At 38.4% G+C, this 20,295-nt stretch overlaps 1 protein-coding gene across 6 annotated transcripts in view; it reads right to left on the bottom strand.

Moving 5' to 3' along the window:
• Positions 1-8,324: 8,324 nt before the first annotated feature.
• The window catches only part of LOC110034056 (flavin-containing monooxygenase FMO GS-OX-like 3), a 38,286-nt gene continuing 26,315 nt past the window's right edge, over positions 8,325-20,295 (bottom strand). Inside the window, exons 6-8 of one of the 6 annotated variants that reach the window (XR_002295009.1) lie at positions 16,503-16,676; positions 16,161-16,413; positions 8,325-8,625 (exon numbers count right to left, since the gene is read on the bottom strand). Coding sequence is in view for 2 of the 6 variants with exons in the window: in XM_020738300.1 (XP_020593959.1) it covers positions 16,237-16,413; positions 16,503-16,676 (351 nt within the window). In the remaining 4 variants the exon portion in view is untranslated. Of the gene's footprint in view, positions 8,626-11,507; positions 11,855-15,812; positions 16,414-16,502; positions 16,677-20,295 lie in introns of those variants that run through there. The other 5 variants (XR_002295010.1, XR_002295012.1, XR_002295011.1 and 2 more) reach the window with 5 other exon arrangements.

The raw sequence follows: 20,295 nt of genomic DNA, 5'->3' as shown, positions 1-20,295 counted from the left end.
TTCTCCAAAATTTTTCTATGAAATAGTGTGAGGATAAAGATTATCAAACTGTAGAATTGAGAAGGAAGAAGTTGAAGAAACAACAGTTACAATAAAGGAAAAAGAAAGGAAAAAGAAAAAAAAGAGGAGGAGAAGAATAGGAGCGGCTCACCTGCTACGATTATTTCCTTCTATTTTCGCGATGGAATTGCAGGGAAGATAGCTCGAGCGACTATGCAGAGTGTCGCGAGCATCAAAATAAAGGAGGGAGAAGAAGGAGAAACTTGATTGAGTACCTGGAAGGCTCGAACGACTCACCCGAGCTATAGAGTAAAGGAGAACTCCAATCGCAACTTCGAAACACTATCATGCAGCGGCTTGCAGAGGAAGGGAGAGGCGGACTCTCCGTGATCGTGGCTCTGGGAAGGGAAGGAATCGCGGCTCCCTGGGAAGGGAACGACGGGATCGCGGCTTACATAGACCACCAAAACTCCCATCTTCATCCTTGCGCTCCACTCCTATTAGAAATCCACTTCGCACCTTCTTTTGAGGTCGAGGACAGGGGAGTAAAGATTCCCGAACGAACGTGGGACGCGGGGTCGACCATGCGTCCGACTTTTATTAAGAAATTAAATCCATCGTTTTTAAAACGACGACAGAACGTCCCAATCAAACATGGAGGCGGCATTTTGAAAATGCCGCCGCACAATTTAAGTTGCCCCAAACGGAGCCTTAGATTCAATATCCAGAAAGAAGCGGCGAGCATGGATTATGTCATCAACTAGAACATGAGTAACACTGAACACTGAGGGGAAACTCTTCAGATAAGTACTCCTAGCAAAGAGCTCACACCAGGGGAATTGACGGAGAAGATGATTCACTCTATTTATCCCTTGCTGTAGACAATCTCCAAGAAACTTTGTATATTTGTAAAAATTTAGGGGCATGTTCTCTGTTTTTCAGATCTAGCTGCTTTTCAGCCGACCAAACTCAATTAGTCATGTTGGTTGCTTACCTCAAAGGTTGAACTCCATTCGTAGCTCTGGTCGCTTATTGTTGACTGAGTTTCATCTTTCATGCTGGCCCTCTCATCTACTAGTCAAATTCTCTCTCTTGCACTAGCCACCTAACTACTTGTTTGTTCGGTTATAGCCAAAGTCGATAGTCTCACCTCACCGACCACCTGTGTTAGGATCAACCAATCGGCCACAAGCGGCTAGTGCTAACAAGATATTAATCATGTGGACGGATGAGTCCCACCCTTCTATCATGGACTAGAGTTTTTGGAAAATAAGAAACTCAAGATTTAGGGAATGTCTCGCAAGAGTTATGCTAAATCCAGCATTTTCTGTCGATGGCTGCCTAATCGCGTTATATGTTGTGCCAGATCATTTCTAGTCGGATTGCTTCGCCGATAGGCCTTTTCTTGTTGACCTTTAACGGTCGGCCTTTCCTGACCGAATTTCTTCCCACGTGGAAGCTTCCCTTACACTGGCTTCTGCCAACCAACTCATTCTATTGCACACCAATTTCTTTCGCACTTCGTGTTTGTGTCTGCCGCCTAGCTTTTCTCTGTTGTGCAAAGAAACAAAAGACGCTCACTAGTCGGTCGACCGATTCTTGTGGCACAAAGAACCACAAGGCCGCCTCACCTGCCTGTCAGCTCCTCTGTTAATCTTAACAAATTGAATGGTAAGCCCTCCTTTACTTCCAGATGTGGAATGGTCGTCTGCACTCTGCTGGAGGCACCGACGGAATAGTAGTACTATCATGAGCTTCTCCGATACCACTGCGCACAAGAAAGCGTCAAAGCTTGGACCTCTCCGTCGAACAGAAGAAATGTCGCAACTTGCTTCTGTCAACCAACCATCAATTCATATCAACCGACCAGCAAATCCTGCCACTCCTGGCTTCTGCCAACCGACTCTCTTCCCAAAAATGCTCATCGAGAAATGACCTAGGTCTGAGAGTCTCACCTTGGTCGACCGCCTTAGCGGTTGATCTCCGACCGGTCATCAACCTACCATCTCTCCGATGGGTATGACTACATGGTCGGTCACCTCATACAATCAACCGACGACCCATCTCCTCGACTTTATTTTGCCCAAATAGATTGTCTGACACGAGCTGGGTGACATCGACTTTATATATGCTTAAAAATACAAGAATTTGATACTGCTGCTAGAAGATTTAATTCCCCGACAACGGCGCCAAAAACTTGACAGCGGTTATAGATTTTATAAAGATGTATATAAAATATTCAATAATTGCAAAGTCACACTTATCAACGCAAGTATACGTATCGCTCAAGTAATACATGGCTCTAATGGAGTCCTGGATATCGATCCCACAGGGAGTAATATTAGAGGCTACGAATTAAGATTTTAGAAAATCAATACTTAAACACAACAATATAGTTCAAATTGCTTATCTGTCACTAATAGACAATTGAAATAAATATGTAATTTTAATAACTCTTAAATAACTAATCTTATTAATAAAGTTTCTAATGTAAAGTTCAATATATAAGAAAGCATCGTTCTCCTTATCAAGAAATTAAAGTGAATTAGTTCAAATTAGATTGTGTCAAATAAGAACATACATATTATTTACCCTTTGGTCCAGGCATAAAGAACATTGACTAATCTTATGCTTGTTTACTTAATCTGCGGCTAGGCTGGGAGGATACCGGCTCTCACTTCGGAGCTCCCACGTTCCCCTCGCCTGTGGGCTAACATCTACACTTCATCACCAAAACAATAGGACCGAATTGAGGATTTTAGTCTGTCATTCTAAAATCTCTAATTCTACGCCCGATAATTTTATTTTACTATTTATTTGCACCCAACTTACAAGGGCTTTGACCTCCCTGAATCTTAGATGTAATCTTCACTTTAGTTGTAAAACTCAACAGATTTTAACAAATCAATTGGACAGATTTCAATTGATTGACCAGATTGAAAGTAAATTATGATCGAAGTGAAAAGATCATCACAATTTCTTTAACATTCTCAAGGCTCAAACAATTCAAATCAGAATTTTACAAAATCTCATGACAAGGAGAAAGGCAGAGGAAACTACTCAGAACTCATGGGGAAGATACGACAAAACTCGAAATTTTAATATAAATTCAAAGTCATACAAACTACAATAAGTAAATACCACTTATCTCTAATTCCTCCCCAAGCAAACTCCTCGAAGTTCCTCTGAATCTCTTCCTTTCTTTACAGTACACAGAATTTTTTCTTCGAAGCGGCAAGGAGAAAAAAATCTCTCACTTTCCTTCCACTCTTACAATCTCTCGAAGAATTCCTCACAATCTAACCCTAAATTAAACTCTCTACACTCTACACACTCTCTACTTCCTCCCCACCTCGACGCTTGCCCTATTTTTGGCCAAAATCTTCTTTTAAAGTTGTAGAAGAGTTTTCCCAAGTGTTGCCTAAGCATCCCAAAGAGTGGCATAACCACCCCCAAAAAAACCGCCCACATTAAATGCCCTTATGGGGATAACCGCCGATCTCGCCGTCGGCGGCCTCGAGAGCGTCATCGGCAGCCTTCTGGAATATTTGATTATGAACTCTCGGGAAAAACCCGCCGTCGACGCCGTTGGGCTTGTCGTCGGCGCCCTAGTTCAAATCTTCATATTTTGGTCATTTTCCAAATTTACTCATTTTTGTATCTTTTTGCCCCAATGACCATAATTCAACATACCTGCAACAAAACATCAAAAATCTGCAACAAAACATTTTTGTATCTTTTTGCCCCAATGACCATAATTCAACATACCTGCAACAAAACATCAAAAATATATTTTTTTAAAGTGCAATATCATCAAAATCAGTGTAAAATAGGTATGAAAATCTCAACATATTTTCCTTTGGTCACTAAGCTAAATCTACTTGCCTCCCAACCGCTTCAACATTCATTGTCTTATATATACTACTCAATTCTTATACATTTGTATATTTGCATGCATACCACTCAATTCATTCATCCTTCCAGCAAACCACCCTCCGGAAACATTTTTATTATAATTTTTGGTCAAGGGTCATAGTCCAGGAGCTCGAGGAGTTCAAGCATTCTAGAAGCCACTAGACACTCGAGAAACTCAAAGACATATAGCACAATTGACAACGACGTCATAGACGTATGATCAGTAACAAGGGTCTTGAGAAAACTCGTCACCCAGCAGCGACAAACTCCGTGAGGGGTAAATGGAGATCATCTTTGGCCCTTGAGATGACTTTTCACTCGACAGAGAAAAGCTTCGTAAGGGGTATACAACGGTCATTTTCGGACCTTGAGATGACTTGCCACCCAGCAGTGACGAGCTCCGCGAGGGGTATACGGTGATCGTCTTCGACCCTTAGGATGACTTGCCACTTGGTAGTGACAAGCTCTACAAGGGGTATACAGTGATCGTCCCTAGCTCTTAAGATGACTCGCCACCCAGCAGCGAGAAGCCCCATGAGGGGTATACGACGATTGTCTTCGACCCTTACTCAAAAATGATATGCACGAATCTCGAGATAATCCTACAGTTGGAATACGTGGACTAGAATGTCCTTTGCTCCTCTCTTTAAAGTAAAGCAAATAATGTAATTTTTTCCCTTTTTATCTTCTATAAATATGGTGGTTATGACATGTATTAGGGACCTTTTCGTTCCCCCCTCTTGTAACTTCTATTTTAAACGAAATAAAATGGGTTTAAGAGCCCGGGAATACCCCATTCGCTCTGATGGGGTAAGCCAACCTCCCTTTTCTTCTTCTTCTTTTTCTTCTTTTCTTTCCCTTTTTCTTTCTCTTTCTTTTCCTCGGTGGTTAAGCTCTATCCCTTGGGCATGCTTGGACAGATTTGAATTCAATATTATGATATCAAGGTTCGGTCAATTCAGGTCTAATCAAACCCAAATCAATCCATCGGAGGCTTTGGATCATCAATTGAATTATCAAATAAACTCCTAATTTGACATATTTATAGTCAAATTGAACGTCTCGACAAGAGAAATCCAAGTAACCTAAGATTGCTCAATCTGAGGTCATTAATGCACTGAAATTAGAAGAAAAACTTAAACGATCAAGGGGGGTCAATATGAACTGTCTGATCAAGTGGTTGGGAAAATTATTCATCAAAAGGCCAAACGGTCCCTCTAAAAAGCTTATAAATAAACCCCCTCTCTTCATTTAGAGGGGGAGGGAAGGAGGATGAAAAGGAATTCTAGAGCTTGTTATGGAGAGAAAACCTGGTGATAACCACGAGTCTCCGTAGTTGTTGATCACTATCGACCACCGCTTGTCGACACCACCGACTATTGTCAATCCTTAAAGCTTGTTACCACCGATAACTTGTCATCGATGTCCCCTGTTTTGCAAGCATTGTTTTCCAAATTTAGCTCTTATGCCTAACTTTTGTATTGAAGACCATACTAATAACCATCAGTCTCTGTTGCTGTCGACCACCATCAATCATCGCTCTTCAATCACCATCGATCATTGCTGGTCGGCACTGCTTGCCACCACCAACCCTTAACCACTGGCGACCTCTGCTTACGATATATGTAGCAATTAACTATGACATTTATAGGCAATTATTACTGTCACAAATTTAAATTATGGTATTTGTGGCCAACTGTCATTATTGCAACCACAAACTACAAGTTTTGCAACCAACTACTACTGTTTCAGTTTCCAACTATGTCCTTTGTGGCTAAATGTTGTTATTGTAGTCATCGACTACAACATTTATGCCCAACTGTTACATTTGTAGCAACAAACTATGAGTTTTGTGGTCAACTATTACTATTAGAATTTCCAATTATTACTTATGTGACCAACTGCCACTATTGTAACTCTCGACTGCAACTTTTATAACCAAGTACTATCGTTGTAGCAACCAACTAAGACCTTTCTAGTCAACTACTACTGTTACAATTTCCAATAATGGTCTCTGTGGCCAAGTGCCACTATTGCAGCTTCCTATCACGGTCTCTATAATCAATTGCTATAACCATCATGTAAGTCTTAGTGCTCAACTATCACTATTATAGCTCTAAACTAGATTTGTTGTAACTTAATTATGACTATATAATTAAATTTCTATTGTACAATCGTGAATATAAGCTTTTTAATTTCATATTCTCTAGTTGGTGAATCTATGTACTTATAATTATATACTTAATTACTTTGACTAGGCTAGACCCCGCGTTTTTTTTCTTCAAGGTTTTTCTACGTAAAATCTTGAAGTCTCTACATACTACTTTTCTTTTGTATGTCTCTGTGCTGGATCTTTGCACAATGCTAAGATAGTAAAATAACATTCTGCTACAACAAATTTTTTGGCACACAACAAACATCATAAAAATCAATCAAATAAAGGTCCACTTTCCTTGAACGAATTAGCATTGAGCACTATAAAAGCTATGGAGCTAAGTCAATACAATATTGACACCATAATTTTTTTCTTTCGTGAAATAACTTTGTAATTTTATACATGATAACTCAAAAAATAATAATTATAAAGTGATATAAATCAGTATATAAAGGCAAAAAATAAAAAAATAAATAGAAGGGGCAAAGTAATTTGCCTCATATTTATGAAACGATAAAGAATATTAATATTACACAAATGCCATAAATTTTAAAAGATAAATGTTTTAATGTTATAGCTAAATATTTATCCCGAATTTAAAAGCAATAAAAGCACCTTTAAACACCCCTTAATTCCACCATTTCTAATATAAAATTTTAAGTTTCTCAGATCTGCTAAAAAAAAAAAGATATGATGCATTTCTATTGTCATTTTGTCATTTTGTCATTTTATGATGACTGTAATTTCTATTGAACGGAAAAGAATCAATAGCCAAAGTGTAGTACGCCACGTCAACGTAAATTTATAAAAAATGGCCTCAGATATACCCCACCATTTTTTTATGTAGGGAGAAAATAAGTTTCAAACACGAATCTTAAAACATGACACAGATCTCAATACACATTTTCGAGCAACAAAAATGTTAAAATTTTTATTAAAAATCATCCAACGCTCCAATTTCAGAAAATTTAAAGTCAAACTAAGCGGCTCGACAAGACGGACCCAATGATATCAACATTGATCCAATTTGAATCAAATCAGGTCTCGATCAAGCCTTTAAACTGTTTTTGGAAGCTTTCTGGACACATTGGAAAGATCAAATGACAGTAGAATTCGGTGAGTTCATAGTCGAATAGAGTGTCTTGACAAGACAAATCCAACGAGTTTAATGTCATTCAATTCTGACATCGTTAAGGTATTTAAATGTTCATCAAATGTCGTCTGTCAAGTGTTGTTTGATCAAGGGAAGTCCTCTAAGCCGTTTGATCAAAATGGTTCATATTTCTGCATTAATTACACTAAGAACTTTATAAATAGAGCCCCACCCCACTCAGAATGGAGGAGAGAGCTAAAAGTCGGGGAGGAGAGCTTGAGTCTTGAAGAAGAGCTTAATGCTTTGAAAAGGAGCTAAAGTCAAGCATCACTCCTGCCACCATCAACCACCGCCAACTACCCTCGACCACCACTTGTCGGCCGCCACTAAGCACCATCGATCGCCGTCATTTCTTGTGACAAGTCCCTCCACGCATCGATGTTGTAACTTGAGAGACTTTGTAACACTTTTCCGTCTAAGATGTTGTATTTGTAATCTTCAGTTTATAGTGAAACTCTTCAGTTGGGTCAGACCCTGTGGTTTTTCCCTTTAATGATTTTCCACGCAAAAACTTCTGGCATTTCTACTGGTAGTTTTCTTTCTTCTAAATGTTTGTTAAATCTTCGTACAATATTAAGACAATAATTCATTACTCCATCGTAGTGAATCTTCTAGCACGCATCAAGTATTATTATTATTATTTAGTAAAAGCCTCAAAATCTATGTTTTTTTTATTTTGATATATTTGCTTTTTTGGAATTTTCCTTAAATAGTGTGTACCAAGATGCAAATTGATGGAAAAAGATTCAACTTCAAAATATTTTTCAACTAATTAACTGACACTCATACCTACCAGCAGTTATGGATGTATACATCTTTTTAGCTGCTACTACATAATTTCACATCTAGATACAAGTAACAAAAAGAACATAGTTCGTTTCGTTTGTTCGAAGGCAGTTTGAATATACTTTGACTTCTTAAATGAACTTTCAAACACATTTTCCAAAATAAAAAAAAACAAGTATTTTTATTTTAATTTTCACTTCCATTTGGCATAAAGAGAAATAAAAATGCATTTTTATGGTCATTTTAATTTTTACAAAAAATAGCATAATTTGCATCAAATAGCAGCAATTGGCAAACAATTGAAGTAGAGGTCATTAAATTATTAATCTTGATCGTTAATTACAAGTAATATACTAAAATATCATGCTATAATAAAGAATATGATGACAATGCCCCATTTGGCAATAGCATCCAAATGAAAAACATAAACACTAGCTCGCTCACGTGGCTACGTTCATGTACAATTATTTGTAAATTATTGTGATTCAACCATCCAGGTGGGAGCAGCATCACATGGGGCAGTACCATTAAATGTAAAAAGCCTGCTGCGAAAAGGTAGATAGGTGGAGAAGACAGCAGAGCCTCTCAACATTGTTCAGACAAAAGAAACAGAGCGCTAAAACAAGAAAAAAGCACATGTAGCTAAAGTGCAAAGTTGTTGTACTGAAGATAAATATCCAGATATTCATTAGAAATAGTCACCAGAGTTCGCAACAAAAATATAACTAGAAGAATACCTATGTAGAAACCATCCAGCAAGTTTGCATTTTACTCCATGATTAATAGTAGAGATGATGGTTATAAGACTTGAGATTCTCCAGCCAAATCTCCTAGGAGTGTCATTTATGCAAAAGAGAACTTAATGGAGAGTAGACCTTAAAAAAAAAAATTTAAAGGATCTCTGACAGATTCAGCCCTCATTAGACATAAATCAAATAGGATTCACATGAATTCCCTTGATATTTGAGAGTATCCGTAGTTTTTAAGACTCCCACAAAACATAACCAAGTAGAAACATACAATCACATAGCATAATGCTCGTGCCAAATCAGATGATGTCAATCCACAATAGGTATAAAATTCAGATAAGAAATATTTGGAAGTAAGATTTGAATTTCTTTTCCATAAAATGAAGTTATTATGATGTGTTTATAATGGGACATCAAGGATAGACCTGAGAATGTCATCTAAGAATTAATTGCTCTAAAAACCTATTTCATTTCATTAATACTTTGACTTATATAGAGCCTTACAAAATTTACAAATAAACCCCTAGACATTTTCTATTTACCAATAGAAACATATATCAGATGCAAATCTCAACACTCCTCTTCAAGATGAGCGAAAGATATTCACTAAACTCATTTTATCACATAATCTAGTTAACTCCACTAAGAAAGTTTCTTAGTGAGACAGTCAACCACCTGGCCTCCAGTAGCTACATGACTTTAGTTCAAACAGTGTGTTATTTAGCTTCTCCTTGATGAAGAATCTATCATTCTCCACATGTTTAGTTCTATTGATTGTGTTGCACCACCGAGTTGTTAGCAATGTTGATTGCTGACTTGTTGTCACACCACAACTTCATTTGAGTTCCCTCATCCACTTTGAATTCAACCAACAAGGCTTTTAGCCAGAACATCTCAACAAAATCCTAATGCCATGGCCCTGTAATCTGCCTTTGTTGTTAATCTTGCTACAACTGATTGTTTCTTGCTCTTCCATGGACCAAGTTGCCACAAACAAACATGCAGTATCCTGATATAGATTGACTGTTATCAACACAACTTGCTCAATCAGAATCAAAAAAGCCTACAATATTTACATGCTTAATCTTCCTGAATATCAATCCTTTCTCTGGTGCACTCTTCAGATATCTCAGAATCTGATACGCTACATCCATATAACCCTTCCTTGGATCATGCATGCGATGGCTCACCACACTTATAGCAAAGAAATGTTGGGTCAAGTGTGATGGGTCAAGTGTGAGACAGATAGATTAGGCAGTCCACCATCCTCCGGTACCTTTCACAATCAACCGATTCACCCACCTTTGTACAGAGCTCGACCTTTTGATCAATTGGAGAGACTGCAGTTTTGCATTCCCACATTCCTCTCCGCAAGAAGATCCAATGCATGCTTTCTCTAGAATAGGACCATCCCCTTAAGTTTATGGGGCACCTGAATACCAAGAAAGTATCCGAGCTATTTCAGATCTTTTACCTCAAATTGCTTCCCCAATCTTCTCTTCAGTTGAGTAATCTTTGTTTCATCATCACCAATAACAATTATGTCATCCACACACAGCAAGTATGATAGTGTGATATTCATGTTGCTAAAAGATCACAGTCTGGTTTGCATTGATTTGATGGTATCCTATGTAAACCATTGTCATTTTAAATTTGTCAAACCAGACTCGAGGAGATTGCTTCAAGTCATATACTGACTTCCTGAGCCTATACACCTTGCTCACTATCTGAGATGTACTGAATCCTGGCGTTATCTCCATATGTACATCCTTCAGTAGCTCCTCATGAAGAAAAACATTATTCACATCCAATTTGTGGAGTCTTCATCCACCATTCACTACCAGAGAAGGCAGTGTCCTCACTGTGCTCATCTTAGCTAATGGTGAAAAAGTTTCATCGTAATCAATGACATACGTCTGATTGTGCCATTTTGCCACAAGTCGTGCTTTGTAACTCTTCGTCTTCTCATCTAAAGTTTATTATACCTTAGAAGATCCTCTTGCATCCAACTGTCTTCTTCCCTGCTACCTTTCCACTACTACACACTCTCTTTTACCTGATATCTCCAATGATTGTTCAGTCACCAAAGGTGTGAACGAGTGTAATATGGTTCAAACTCTCTGAATAACACACCCAAACTCACAAAAAATCTCTTCTCAATCGAGCTCCAACAAACATAACCCTTTTGAGTAGAAAAATACCCTACGAACACATTTCACATCTCTGGGAATCAACTTCCCTATCGATGATATGTTGTCTTTCACAAATCATACACATTCAAATACCTTCAATAGAAAGATTTCACTATTGTCCTCTTTCAACACCTGACTAGACTTCCACTCCAGCACTTTTGAAGGTGTCCTGTTAATCAATTGAGCACCCGTCGACATTGGACATTCATTGTCATCATCATGCTCTGGGCTATCTCTAAAAGATGTCGATTCTTCCTCTCTGTTACTCCATTCTATGTTGGTGTGTATGGACATGTGGATTGGTGTTGTATCCCTTGAGTTAACAGTTAGTCCTCAGATGTTTTGTTGATATGTTCTCTTCCATTATCAGATCGCAGTGCTTTCACAACTGCACCATATTGGGTCTATAGATTGCATTACGAAAACCCTTAAAACAAGCAACCACCTCATTTTTCTATTTCATCAATTATATCCGGGTAACACGAGAAAATCAATCAATAAAAGTAACAAAATACCGATAATCATTCATAGACTAAGAGAACAAGGGCCCCATACATTAGAATGTATCAAATTAAACACACCAAAGCTCTTATTCCCCGAACTAACATAAGAGCTCCTAGTGAGCTTGTCAAACTCAAAAGCATCACACACTAGTTTCTCTTTATTTTTCTTTCCATACATAGATGAATACAACCGACTCAATAAAAACTAAGACTAGAATATTCTATAGGTCTGTGATGTGGCAGTAACACACCCTCGACGTTCTTACCAAATTCTTTAATTGTAGAACTTTCCACCATGAATGGCGGGCTGAATTCATTCCCTCTCGGTCCAAGTACCAGAGCCCGCTATATCACTTTCCAGTTCCAAGTGTCTGGCCTATTCCTTTCTCTTGGAAGTTCACCTGAGGAATATCAAAAGAAGCAATGCATTTTAACTGGAGAATAATGACACTAATGGATAAAAGATTCTGGAAAAAAAGGAGCATGCAAAGTATTGGACAAAGTTATATGATTGATAAATCTCACTATTCTATTACCAACTACAGACCGTGTTGTACCATCAGTAGTCTGTATACTCATTGGTACTGTTAGATAAGTATATGATAAAAACTCTCCAGCAGCACCTGTCACGTGATGAAAAGTACCAGAATCTATGATCCATTCTGATGATTTTGTAGTGGAAATAGAGACAAGAGCAAGTGTTTCACCAGTATCTTTGCTGAAGCGAGCATAAGTAGAAATATTAGCTTTTGATGTTGATGAATTTGAAACATTCTCAGTTTTATCTACTGCTGCATTTTGTTTTCACTTCAACTCCAAACGCTCATAATCCTCACTAGTAAAGATCACATATCTCTCTCTCTTGTCCTCTGCTACCATCAGATTTGTCTGATAGTCCCCTCTTCCACCTTTCACGACCCCCATTACCATGAACTCCACTTGATCCACATTCACCTCTCTCTCCTTAAGTGGTTTAGGGTAGACCCTGCTCAGATGGCCAATTTCACCACAATAGTAGCACTTGCAAGTCTCCCTCTAGACACTTAGCGTACGTGGTCTAGCAACAACCAATGCTGATCGGGCACCCAAAAAAACCACTTGACTTGGAGTATAGCTTCATGCGACTCTCTTGTATTATCGCAACAATGGCCTCATCCAGTGTACGAATAGTCGTCTGAGCTAGGAGAATTGATCTCCTCTGATCAAACGCCGGGTTTAAATGAGCCAAAAACTGCATAGTCCTCATCTGTGTAATGATCTCTCCCTTTTTACAACCTGGATCACCACAACTCAACATAGGTGAGAGTGATTAAGATCTTTCACAACCACTCCAGGTCTACAGAGTACTCCTGAATCGATCTATCACTCTGAACCACTGTCTCTGTCTCACGTTGAATCTGAAATACCCTCATGTAGTTCTCAGCTCCAGCATAGATCTTCAGATTTGCCTAAATTTCGTTCAACTTTCGAATGTCATCCACAAATGAGGCAATTGTTAAAACTATCGAGTTGAGTAGTCGGGTTTTAAACAAGGTATGTGTGGTCCTCCACTCATCCCTTTCAGCACTGTCACTCTTGGTTCAACCCCCGGGAGGTATCCATCTAGTATCTTCTCTACTAGAGCAGCCTCGATTCGACGCAAACAACTCAGATACCCATCAAGCTTCAAATCTACAGGAGCGAGATCTAGCTTCACCTGCGTCGGAGTATGTGTTGACGTGGTGGCTCTCGTGAAGACGCTAGCTCGTTGTATAAGCCCGACCAAGGCCCTTAGAACTTCGGGATCCTTCTTTCCGAAAATTTCCAATCCCTTACATGCAGCAGTATCTCCGTCTCCTGACATTTTTAATAAGGTTCAAGTCCAGATCACACAAAACACAGGTGACTTCCTACAATTTCGTGCAATATGTTTTGCCTTAGTCGATACAAAGCCGCACCCCTTCTGTCTCTCACACAAAACCACAATCACTTCGATCCTTCACCTCCTTATCGTCGAGTGCAACTCCAAAAACGAAGGCACTGCTCTGTTGCCTTCCTCTTGCAGCAAACCTTTGCAGAAGACCTTGGTGACAGAATGCTTCGATCCTTCCGAGAAAGTCACAATCAAAGTAGTCGCGAGCTTTCGCCTGTCGCGATCTCGTCTGTCGAGTCGCGATACGTTTGTCAAAATCCCGTCTGCAAACGACGTTGTCTGTCACGATCCCATCTGTCGAGCGGTGATCCCCTTGTTGCCTTCCCAACGAGTTCTATCGTTGTTGCTACACGAAGGAAAGGAAAGGATGATTGAGTTGCACGACTGCTAGAGTTAGTGCTCTAACACCATAAAGAATTAATTGCTTTAAAAATCTATTTCATTTCATTATTCCTGCTTATATAGAGCTTTACAACATTTACAAATAAACCTCTAAATTTCTTCTATTTACAAATAGAACCCTATACTAGATACAAATCTCAACAGATGCAGTTCTCACACGTGATTATTAGTGATACTGCTTTGAGACAAGAAGGGAGGCTGATGCATAAGAAAAAAAATTCTATGCTCAAAGACATTAACCAAGGACTTCCTATGAAGCCAGGGATCCAAAAAAAGGTTAATATGGCAGCCATTAGAAATACTATAAGATAGACAACGTCTGAGAAGATGGCTGAGTTTGCATAAGCATTTCCAAAAGAAAGAAGCTCTTGCTGGATAAGGTCGTCATAATGAGCATTATTTAATTTTCCACCAAACAGAAAATAAATTACAAGAATTGTTCCAAATAAGATAGCATATGTAAGCATAAATAAGAGAGATGGTGGAGGCCAAACCCAGACCCCCATAAGCTTTAGGTTTACAAGATTTATTCCAAGAGATACGATGCAACCTTTAGCTTCAATATCTCTATGAAAAAGGAATATTGAGCAGCATCTGTTGTTAATAAGCTTTAGACAGCTTTAGGCAAGTTCTCCAGTAGGAAATAGTTCTCTGTATAGAGAATTTAATGAGCTGAAGGCGACCAGCAAAAGACTAAACTTTTGCCTTTCAACTATCTAAAATAGATATCAGTTTATTTAGCAAAGGCTGAAAATCAAGTAAGTGGAACTGCTTGGTAGAAATAAGGGATGCCTAGATAAGTAAATTTAGAAGCAGATATGGGAAAGTTGGTATGGCAACTTAGAGAGCCCTGTTTACTGGTGTTTGGGGAGAAGGTCATAAAATTCTGTCATAACTGATATATAAACCTGAAGCTTTAACAAAAATGTCAAGAATAGATTTAAACCCTTTGATATTATCTATGTTTCCCATGCCAAAAGTCATAAAATCATCTGCATGTAGTAAATGAGATGAATGGACATTACCTAGTCAATTCCCTCAAAAGTATTAGAAATAATGCTTTCCTCAAAATGATTAGAAAGACCATCCAGCACAATCCAAAATAAATATGAAGAAGGAGGACATCCTGTCTACAACAGACGGTAGAAGGGAAATAAAGCTTCCATACTGCCATTTTATGCAAAACGTGTAATAAACCTCCTGTGTGCAAACTTTTATCCAGTCGATGAAATGAGGGTGGGTAAAACCCCTTTCGAAAGCCTTGAATAGAGAAATTCTCTATTAACGATATCAACAGCCTTCTTAATATCTAATTTTGCACAGAAAAATGCTATTATTTCCACACCATTGATATTCATGAAACAGCTTATTGATGAGAATGATAATGTCAGTGGAGACCTGATTTTGAATAAAACATGATTGACTTTTTTGAGTAATGAAAGGCATGATAGGCTTCATGCGATTAATAAGAATTTTTGCAATAATTTTATAAAAGGTGTTGCGCAATGAATGGATCTTTAGTAAATAAGATTCCTGAAACATGATACTATTTTGAGTAATGAAAGCCATGATAGGTTTCATGTGCTTAATAAAAATTTTTGCAATAATTTTAAAAAAGGTGGTGCACAATGAAATGGATCGATCTATAGTCAATAAGATTCCTGACATGAGAACCCTTAGGAATAAAAATAATCCCCATGGATTTGACTATCCTCGAAAGCCTGTTGGTCTGAAAAAAATATTTAATAGCCTAGCGGACTTCATGTTCTATATTATCCTTCGACTTAGTGTAACTCAAATGCAAACCATCACGTCCAGAAGCAGAGCTATTAGTTGAAGAGAAGGTTGTCCTCTTGATTGCTTTCGAAGTGATAGCTGCTATCAAGGCAACTAACATAAAGGGCGGAATAGTATAAATTGAAGAAATATATAAACTTGAAGGGTCAGAATCAATGAGAGAATTAAAGATATTTTGAAAGTGGAATTTTTCAGCCTGCATAATTTTAGGATGAAAGTTAGAACAATAATTACTTGTTGAAATCTATTTAATATAATATTTGTTGGTTTTGCCCTTTTACTTTTTAAAAAGAAAGTAAAGATCATCTTCTCCGTTAGTCAGCTATTTGGCTTTGGCCCTTTGGATGCCAAAAAAACTTCGGCCTAATAAGCATGATCAAGTTTGTGTTTAATATTCAAGAGCCTGGCAAGAAGTGTGATGCTAAAAGGATCTCTGTCCAACAAATGAAAAGAAGTTAATTGTTCCTGCCCAAGATTTGTAGCAAGCTTAAAAAGATAGGCATCTTAAAACTATGTTTGCCTTTGAGAAATTTTAAACTTCTAAGCTTTTGATAAAGAGCAAATATAGGATCTCCATAAAATAAAGAGTTCCAAACCTGATGTAAAATAATTATCGCCATGAAATCAGCAATTATTTGCCAAGAACGTTATAAACTTGATCATCATAATCGATCAAGTACCCTGATTTGAGGGCTCTGATTGTGCCTTCCATTGCTCGAGACTCCACCTATCGCGATAGCCATCATCATAAGACACAACACACTTCACTAGTAAGCTGTACATCTGCAGTTTCCATTCCTCCACAAGTGGTAAACCGATTTCAGCAGCGATCCAGTTCAAATATCCGGGCTGATTTGCAAAAAAAAATGATTTTTATTTTATTTTATTTTGGGAGTGCAAATGATTTGAAAAAAGAGTTGGATAGCAGGATTCAGAACCTCAAGTACAGAAAGGAAATGAGTATGGCGCTTAGGCTTTTTTAGTTCTTCCATTTTAGCATAGACTTCATTGACGGATGCAACCATTTCTTCCTCTGATGGAAGTTTTACTTTCCCTGATAAAACCTTAGCCACCCATTTGCTTTGAAATTCGATCATCATAAAAGTTATGCTCTGGTAACAAAACTCAGTTGATTAGGAGGTTTTATTATAAATATTTGAGAAAAATATACGTGCAAATAAAATGAACAAATTTTGCAAATCAAAAGTATTAGCAATATGAATGAAAATAAACTTCACAATGTTAAATATATGGAGTCTGTGACTCACCAAACTCTCTCCGCATCCCACGTACCTCTCTCCGCATCTCACCTACCTCTCTCTGGGTCTCACCTTCCTCTCTTCGCATCTCGCCTACCGCTCTCCCGTTTTCTTTAAATATCCTCTTTTGACAAGTCATAAATTGCTAAATCAAGCCCTCTTAATCCCTCCGCTCCTTAAGCTTGGCTCAGCAAAGCTTACAATAAAAGCTTATGGTGAAGAGCTAAGAAAGGAAGAGAAAGAGAGGAAGAGAGAGAAAAGAGAAAAAAAGAAAGTTTTCTTGTAAACGTCGAGATGCTCGACGGTATAATTTCTCGAAATACTAAAATCCTCTACAACTCCGTAGACGTAGGCAAATTAGTTGAACCACGTAAATTTGTGTGTTATTTTTTGGTTTACACTTTTTTGATCCGGTATTTTCACTTTATTGTTGTTTTTTTTCATAATAATTGGTATCAAAGCTGTGGTTTCAGATCTGAGGAAGAACGATGGTTGGAGACGAAGTAAAAGTTTCGGGGATCGAGAAGTTTGACAGCGCAAATTTTGGTTACTGGAGGATGCAGATCGAGGACTACCTCTATGGGAAGAAACTACATCTTCTGCTGCTAGGAAAACGACTAGAGAAGATGGAAGAGGTCGATTGGAATCTATTGAATAGACAGGTTCTGAGGTTATTCGATTGACCCTATCGAGATCTGTTGCCCACAATGTCATCAAGAAGATCAGACAGCTTTATCAGGTATAGACAGGTTCTGCATAACTCATGACAGCTTTATCAGGTATGTACGAAAAGTCATCAGCGAATAACAAGGTGCACTTGATGAAAAAATTATTCAACTTAAATATAATGAAATGTGTGTCTGTCGCCCGGCATCTGAATGATTTCAACAATATCACAAATCAATTGTCGTCTGTTGAAATTGATTTTGACGATAAGATATGTGCATTGATATTGTTGGTTTTATTGTCAAATAGCCGGAAAACTATGAGAATGACAATAAGCAACTCTGCAGGTAAAACTAAGCTGAAATATGATGATATTCGTGATTTAATTTTGACTGAGTAGGTGCGCAGGAAGTATTCCGGCGAGGCCTCGTGTTCAAGTTTGACGTTAAATGTTTATTCCAGAGAGAAATCACATGACAGAGACTCAAACAAAGGAATGTCAAAATCAAAGCAAAATCAAAGCACAGAGAAAATCAAAGCACAGAGGCAAGAGCAAGTCAAAGCCTGATCAGCAAGCAACCTGCTGGAATTGTGGCAAAACTGGTCACATAAAGAAGAACTGCAAAAATGCTAAGAAGACGAAGAAGTTAGTGTTAATGTTGTAACTGAAGAAGTGCATGATGCACTATTGCTTGTAGTTCGCAGCTCTGTTCACGACTGGATACCAGACTTAGGGGCTTCTTTCCATACAACTTCCTACCGGGAGTTAATGCAAAACTATGTTACTGGTGACTTTAGGAAGGTGTACCTGGCTGATGGAGCAATTTTGAACGTGGTGGAGATGAGAGATGTATAAATTCCACTCTCTAACAAAAACAAATGGATCTCACAAAATGTCAGACACAATCCTGAGTTGTAAAAGAATCTAATTTGTGTTGGACAGTTAGATGAAGGAGTGCATTCAGTAGTGTGCTCAAATAGCACTTGGAAGGTCTCTAAAGGAGCATTGGTACTGGCTTGGGATAAGAAAGCATGTACATTATATATGACTACTGATTTAATTAATAGTGTTGATACTACAGTTGCAGAGAGCACAGAAGACATGTGACATTGCAGGCTTGGACACAAGAGTCAGAGAGACACGAAAGAACTTCAGTCCAGATGTAAGCTACTCGAACTAAAGTTAGTTGAACTCGTTATGTGTGAGAATTGCATTATGGGTAAACAGAAGAATGTTAGTTTCCTGAAAAGTGGTAGAGCGAAAAAGGCAGAAAAATTAGAATTTGTACACATCGATGTGTGGGGACCTTCCCCAGTGGCATCTCTTGGAGACTCTCGTTACAACGTCACATTCATAAATGACTATAGCAAAAATGTATGGATTTACTTTCTAAAGCATAAATCTAATGTATTTACTGTATTAAAAACTTGGAAGGTCATGGTTGAAACAGAAACAGATTTAAAACTGAAATGTTTGAGGTCTGACATGATGGTGAGTACATCGATGGTGGGTTCAAGGAGTATTGTGCAGCTCGAGATATCATAATGGAGAAGACCAATCTGGAGACACCACAATAACATAGAGTTGCAAAGTGTATGAACGAGACCATCAATGAGCGTGCCAGGAGCATGAGATTGCACGCCGGACTACCACCAACTTTCTGGGCAGATGCGGTCAACACTGCAGTTTACTTGATCAACAGAGGGTCATCCGTCCCATTAGACTGTGAATTACCTGAGGAGGTCTGGAGCGGCAAAGAGGTCAAATTTTCTCATTTTAAAATTTTTTGTTGTCTTTTAAATGTTCTAATCAATCCTGATGCTCGTAGCAAGCTTGAAACTAAGTCAAAGAAATGTTATTTCATTAACTATGGAGACGAAGTATTTGGCTATCGTTTCCGGGATGATCAGGATCGAAAGATTATTAGAAGCAGAAATGTGATCTTTAATGAGAAGTTGATGTACAAGGACAAGACTGATACAAATTCTGAAGCAGCTCCTCAGGAATCAGAGTTCGTAAAGTTTGACGATCTACCATAAGTCACAATACATGGCAGAAATGTGAATTACGAGGAGAGTGAGTCTGGGGCACTCATTTCTATTGTTCTGCAGTCAGGGTCAGAGTCATTCACTACTTCAGCTACCGTTCACAGTTTAGTCAAGAGCACGCGTTCTCCACAGCGTTACTCACTAACCTTGAATTACATTCTGCTGACACATAGTGGAGAACCACAGAGCTGCAAAGACACCTTGGTAGATGAAAATTCTAGCAAGTGGAAGCTGGCCATTAAGAAGGAGATGGATTCCGATGGAGGAAATGAATTCTCTGCTGGGAAATCAGATATGGGAGCTGACAGAACTTCCACTAGGGAAGAATGCATTGCACAATAAATGAGTGTACCGGGTGAAGGCTCAGTTTGATGGCAGTAAGAGGTACAAAGCTAGACTTGTAAAAGACTTTCAGCAGAAACATGACATTAATTATTCTGAGATATTTTCTCCTGTGGTTAAGCTCACAACAATCAAAATGGTGCTGGCTAAGGTTGCTACTGAAGATCTATTCTTTGAACAGTTAGATGTGAAGACAACTTTTCTTCATGGAGATCTTGAAGAAAAAATTTACATGCACCAATCTGAGGGGTTCATGGTACAAGAAAAAGAAGATTTAGTTTGCAAACTGAAGAAGAACTTGTATGACCTAAAGCAAGCTCCTAGACAGTGGTACAAGAAGTTCGATATATTCATGCTCAATGCAGGGTACAGCAGAAGTCAGACAGATCACTGTTGTTATGTCAGGTACTTTGAC

The sequence above is a fragment of the Phalaenopsis equestris genome, unplaced genomic scaffold (assembly GCF_001263595.1).
Source record: "Phalaenopsis equestris unplaced genomic scaffold, ASM126359v1 Scaffold001339, whole genome shotgun sequence".
Classification (NCBI taxonomy): domain Eukaryota; kingdom Viridiplantae; phylum Streptophyta; class Magnoliopsida; order Asparagales; family Orchidaceae; genus Phalaenopsis; species Phalaenopsis equestris.
This window is presented reverse-complemented; position numbering and strand designations above follow the sequence as displayed.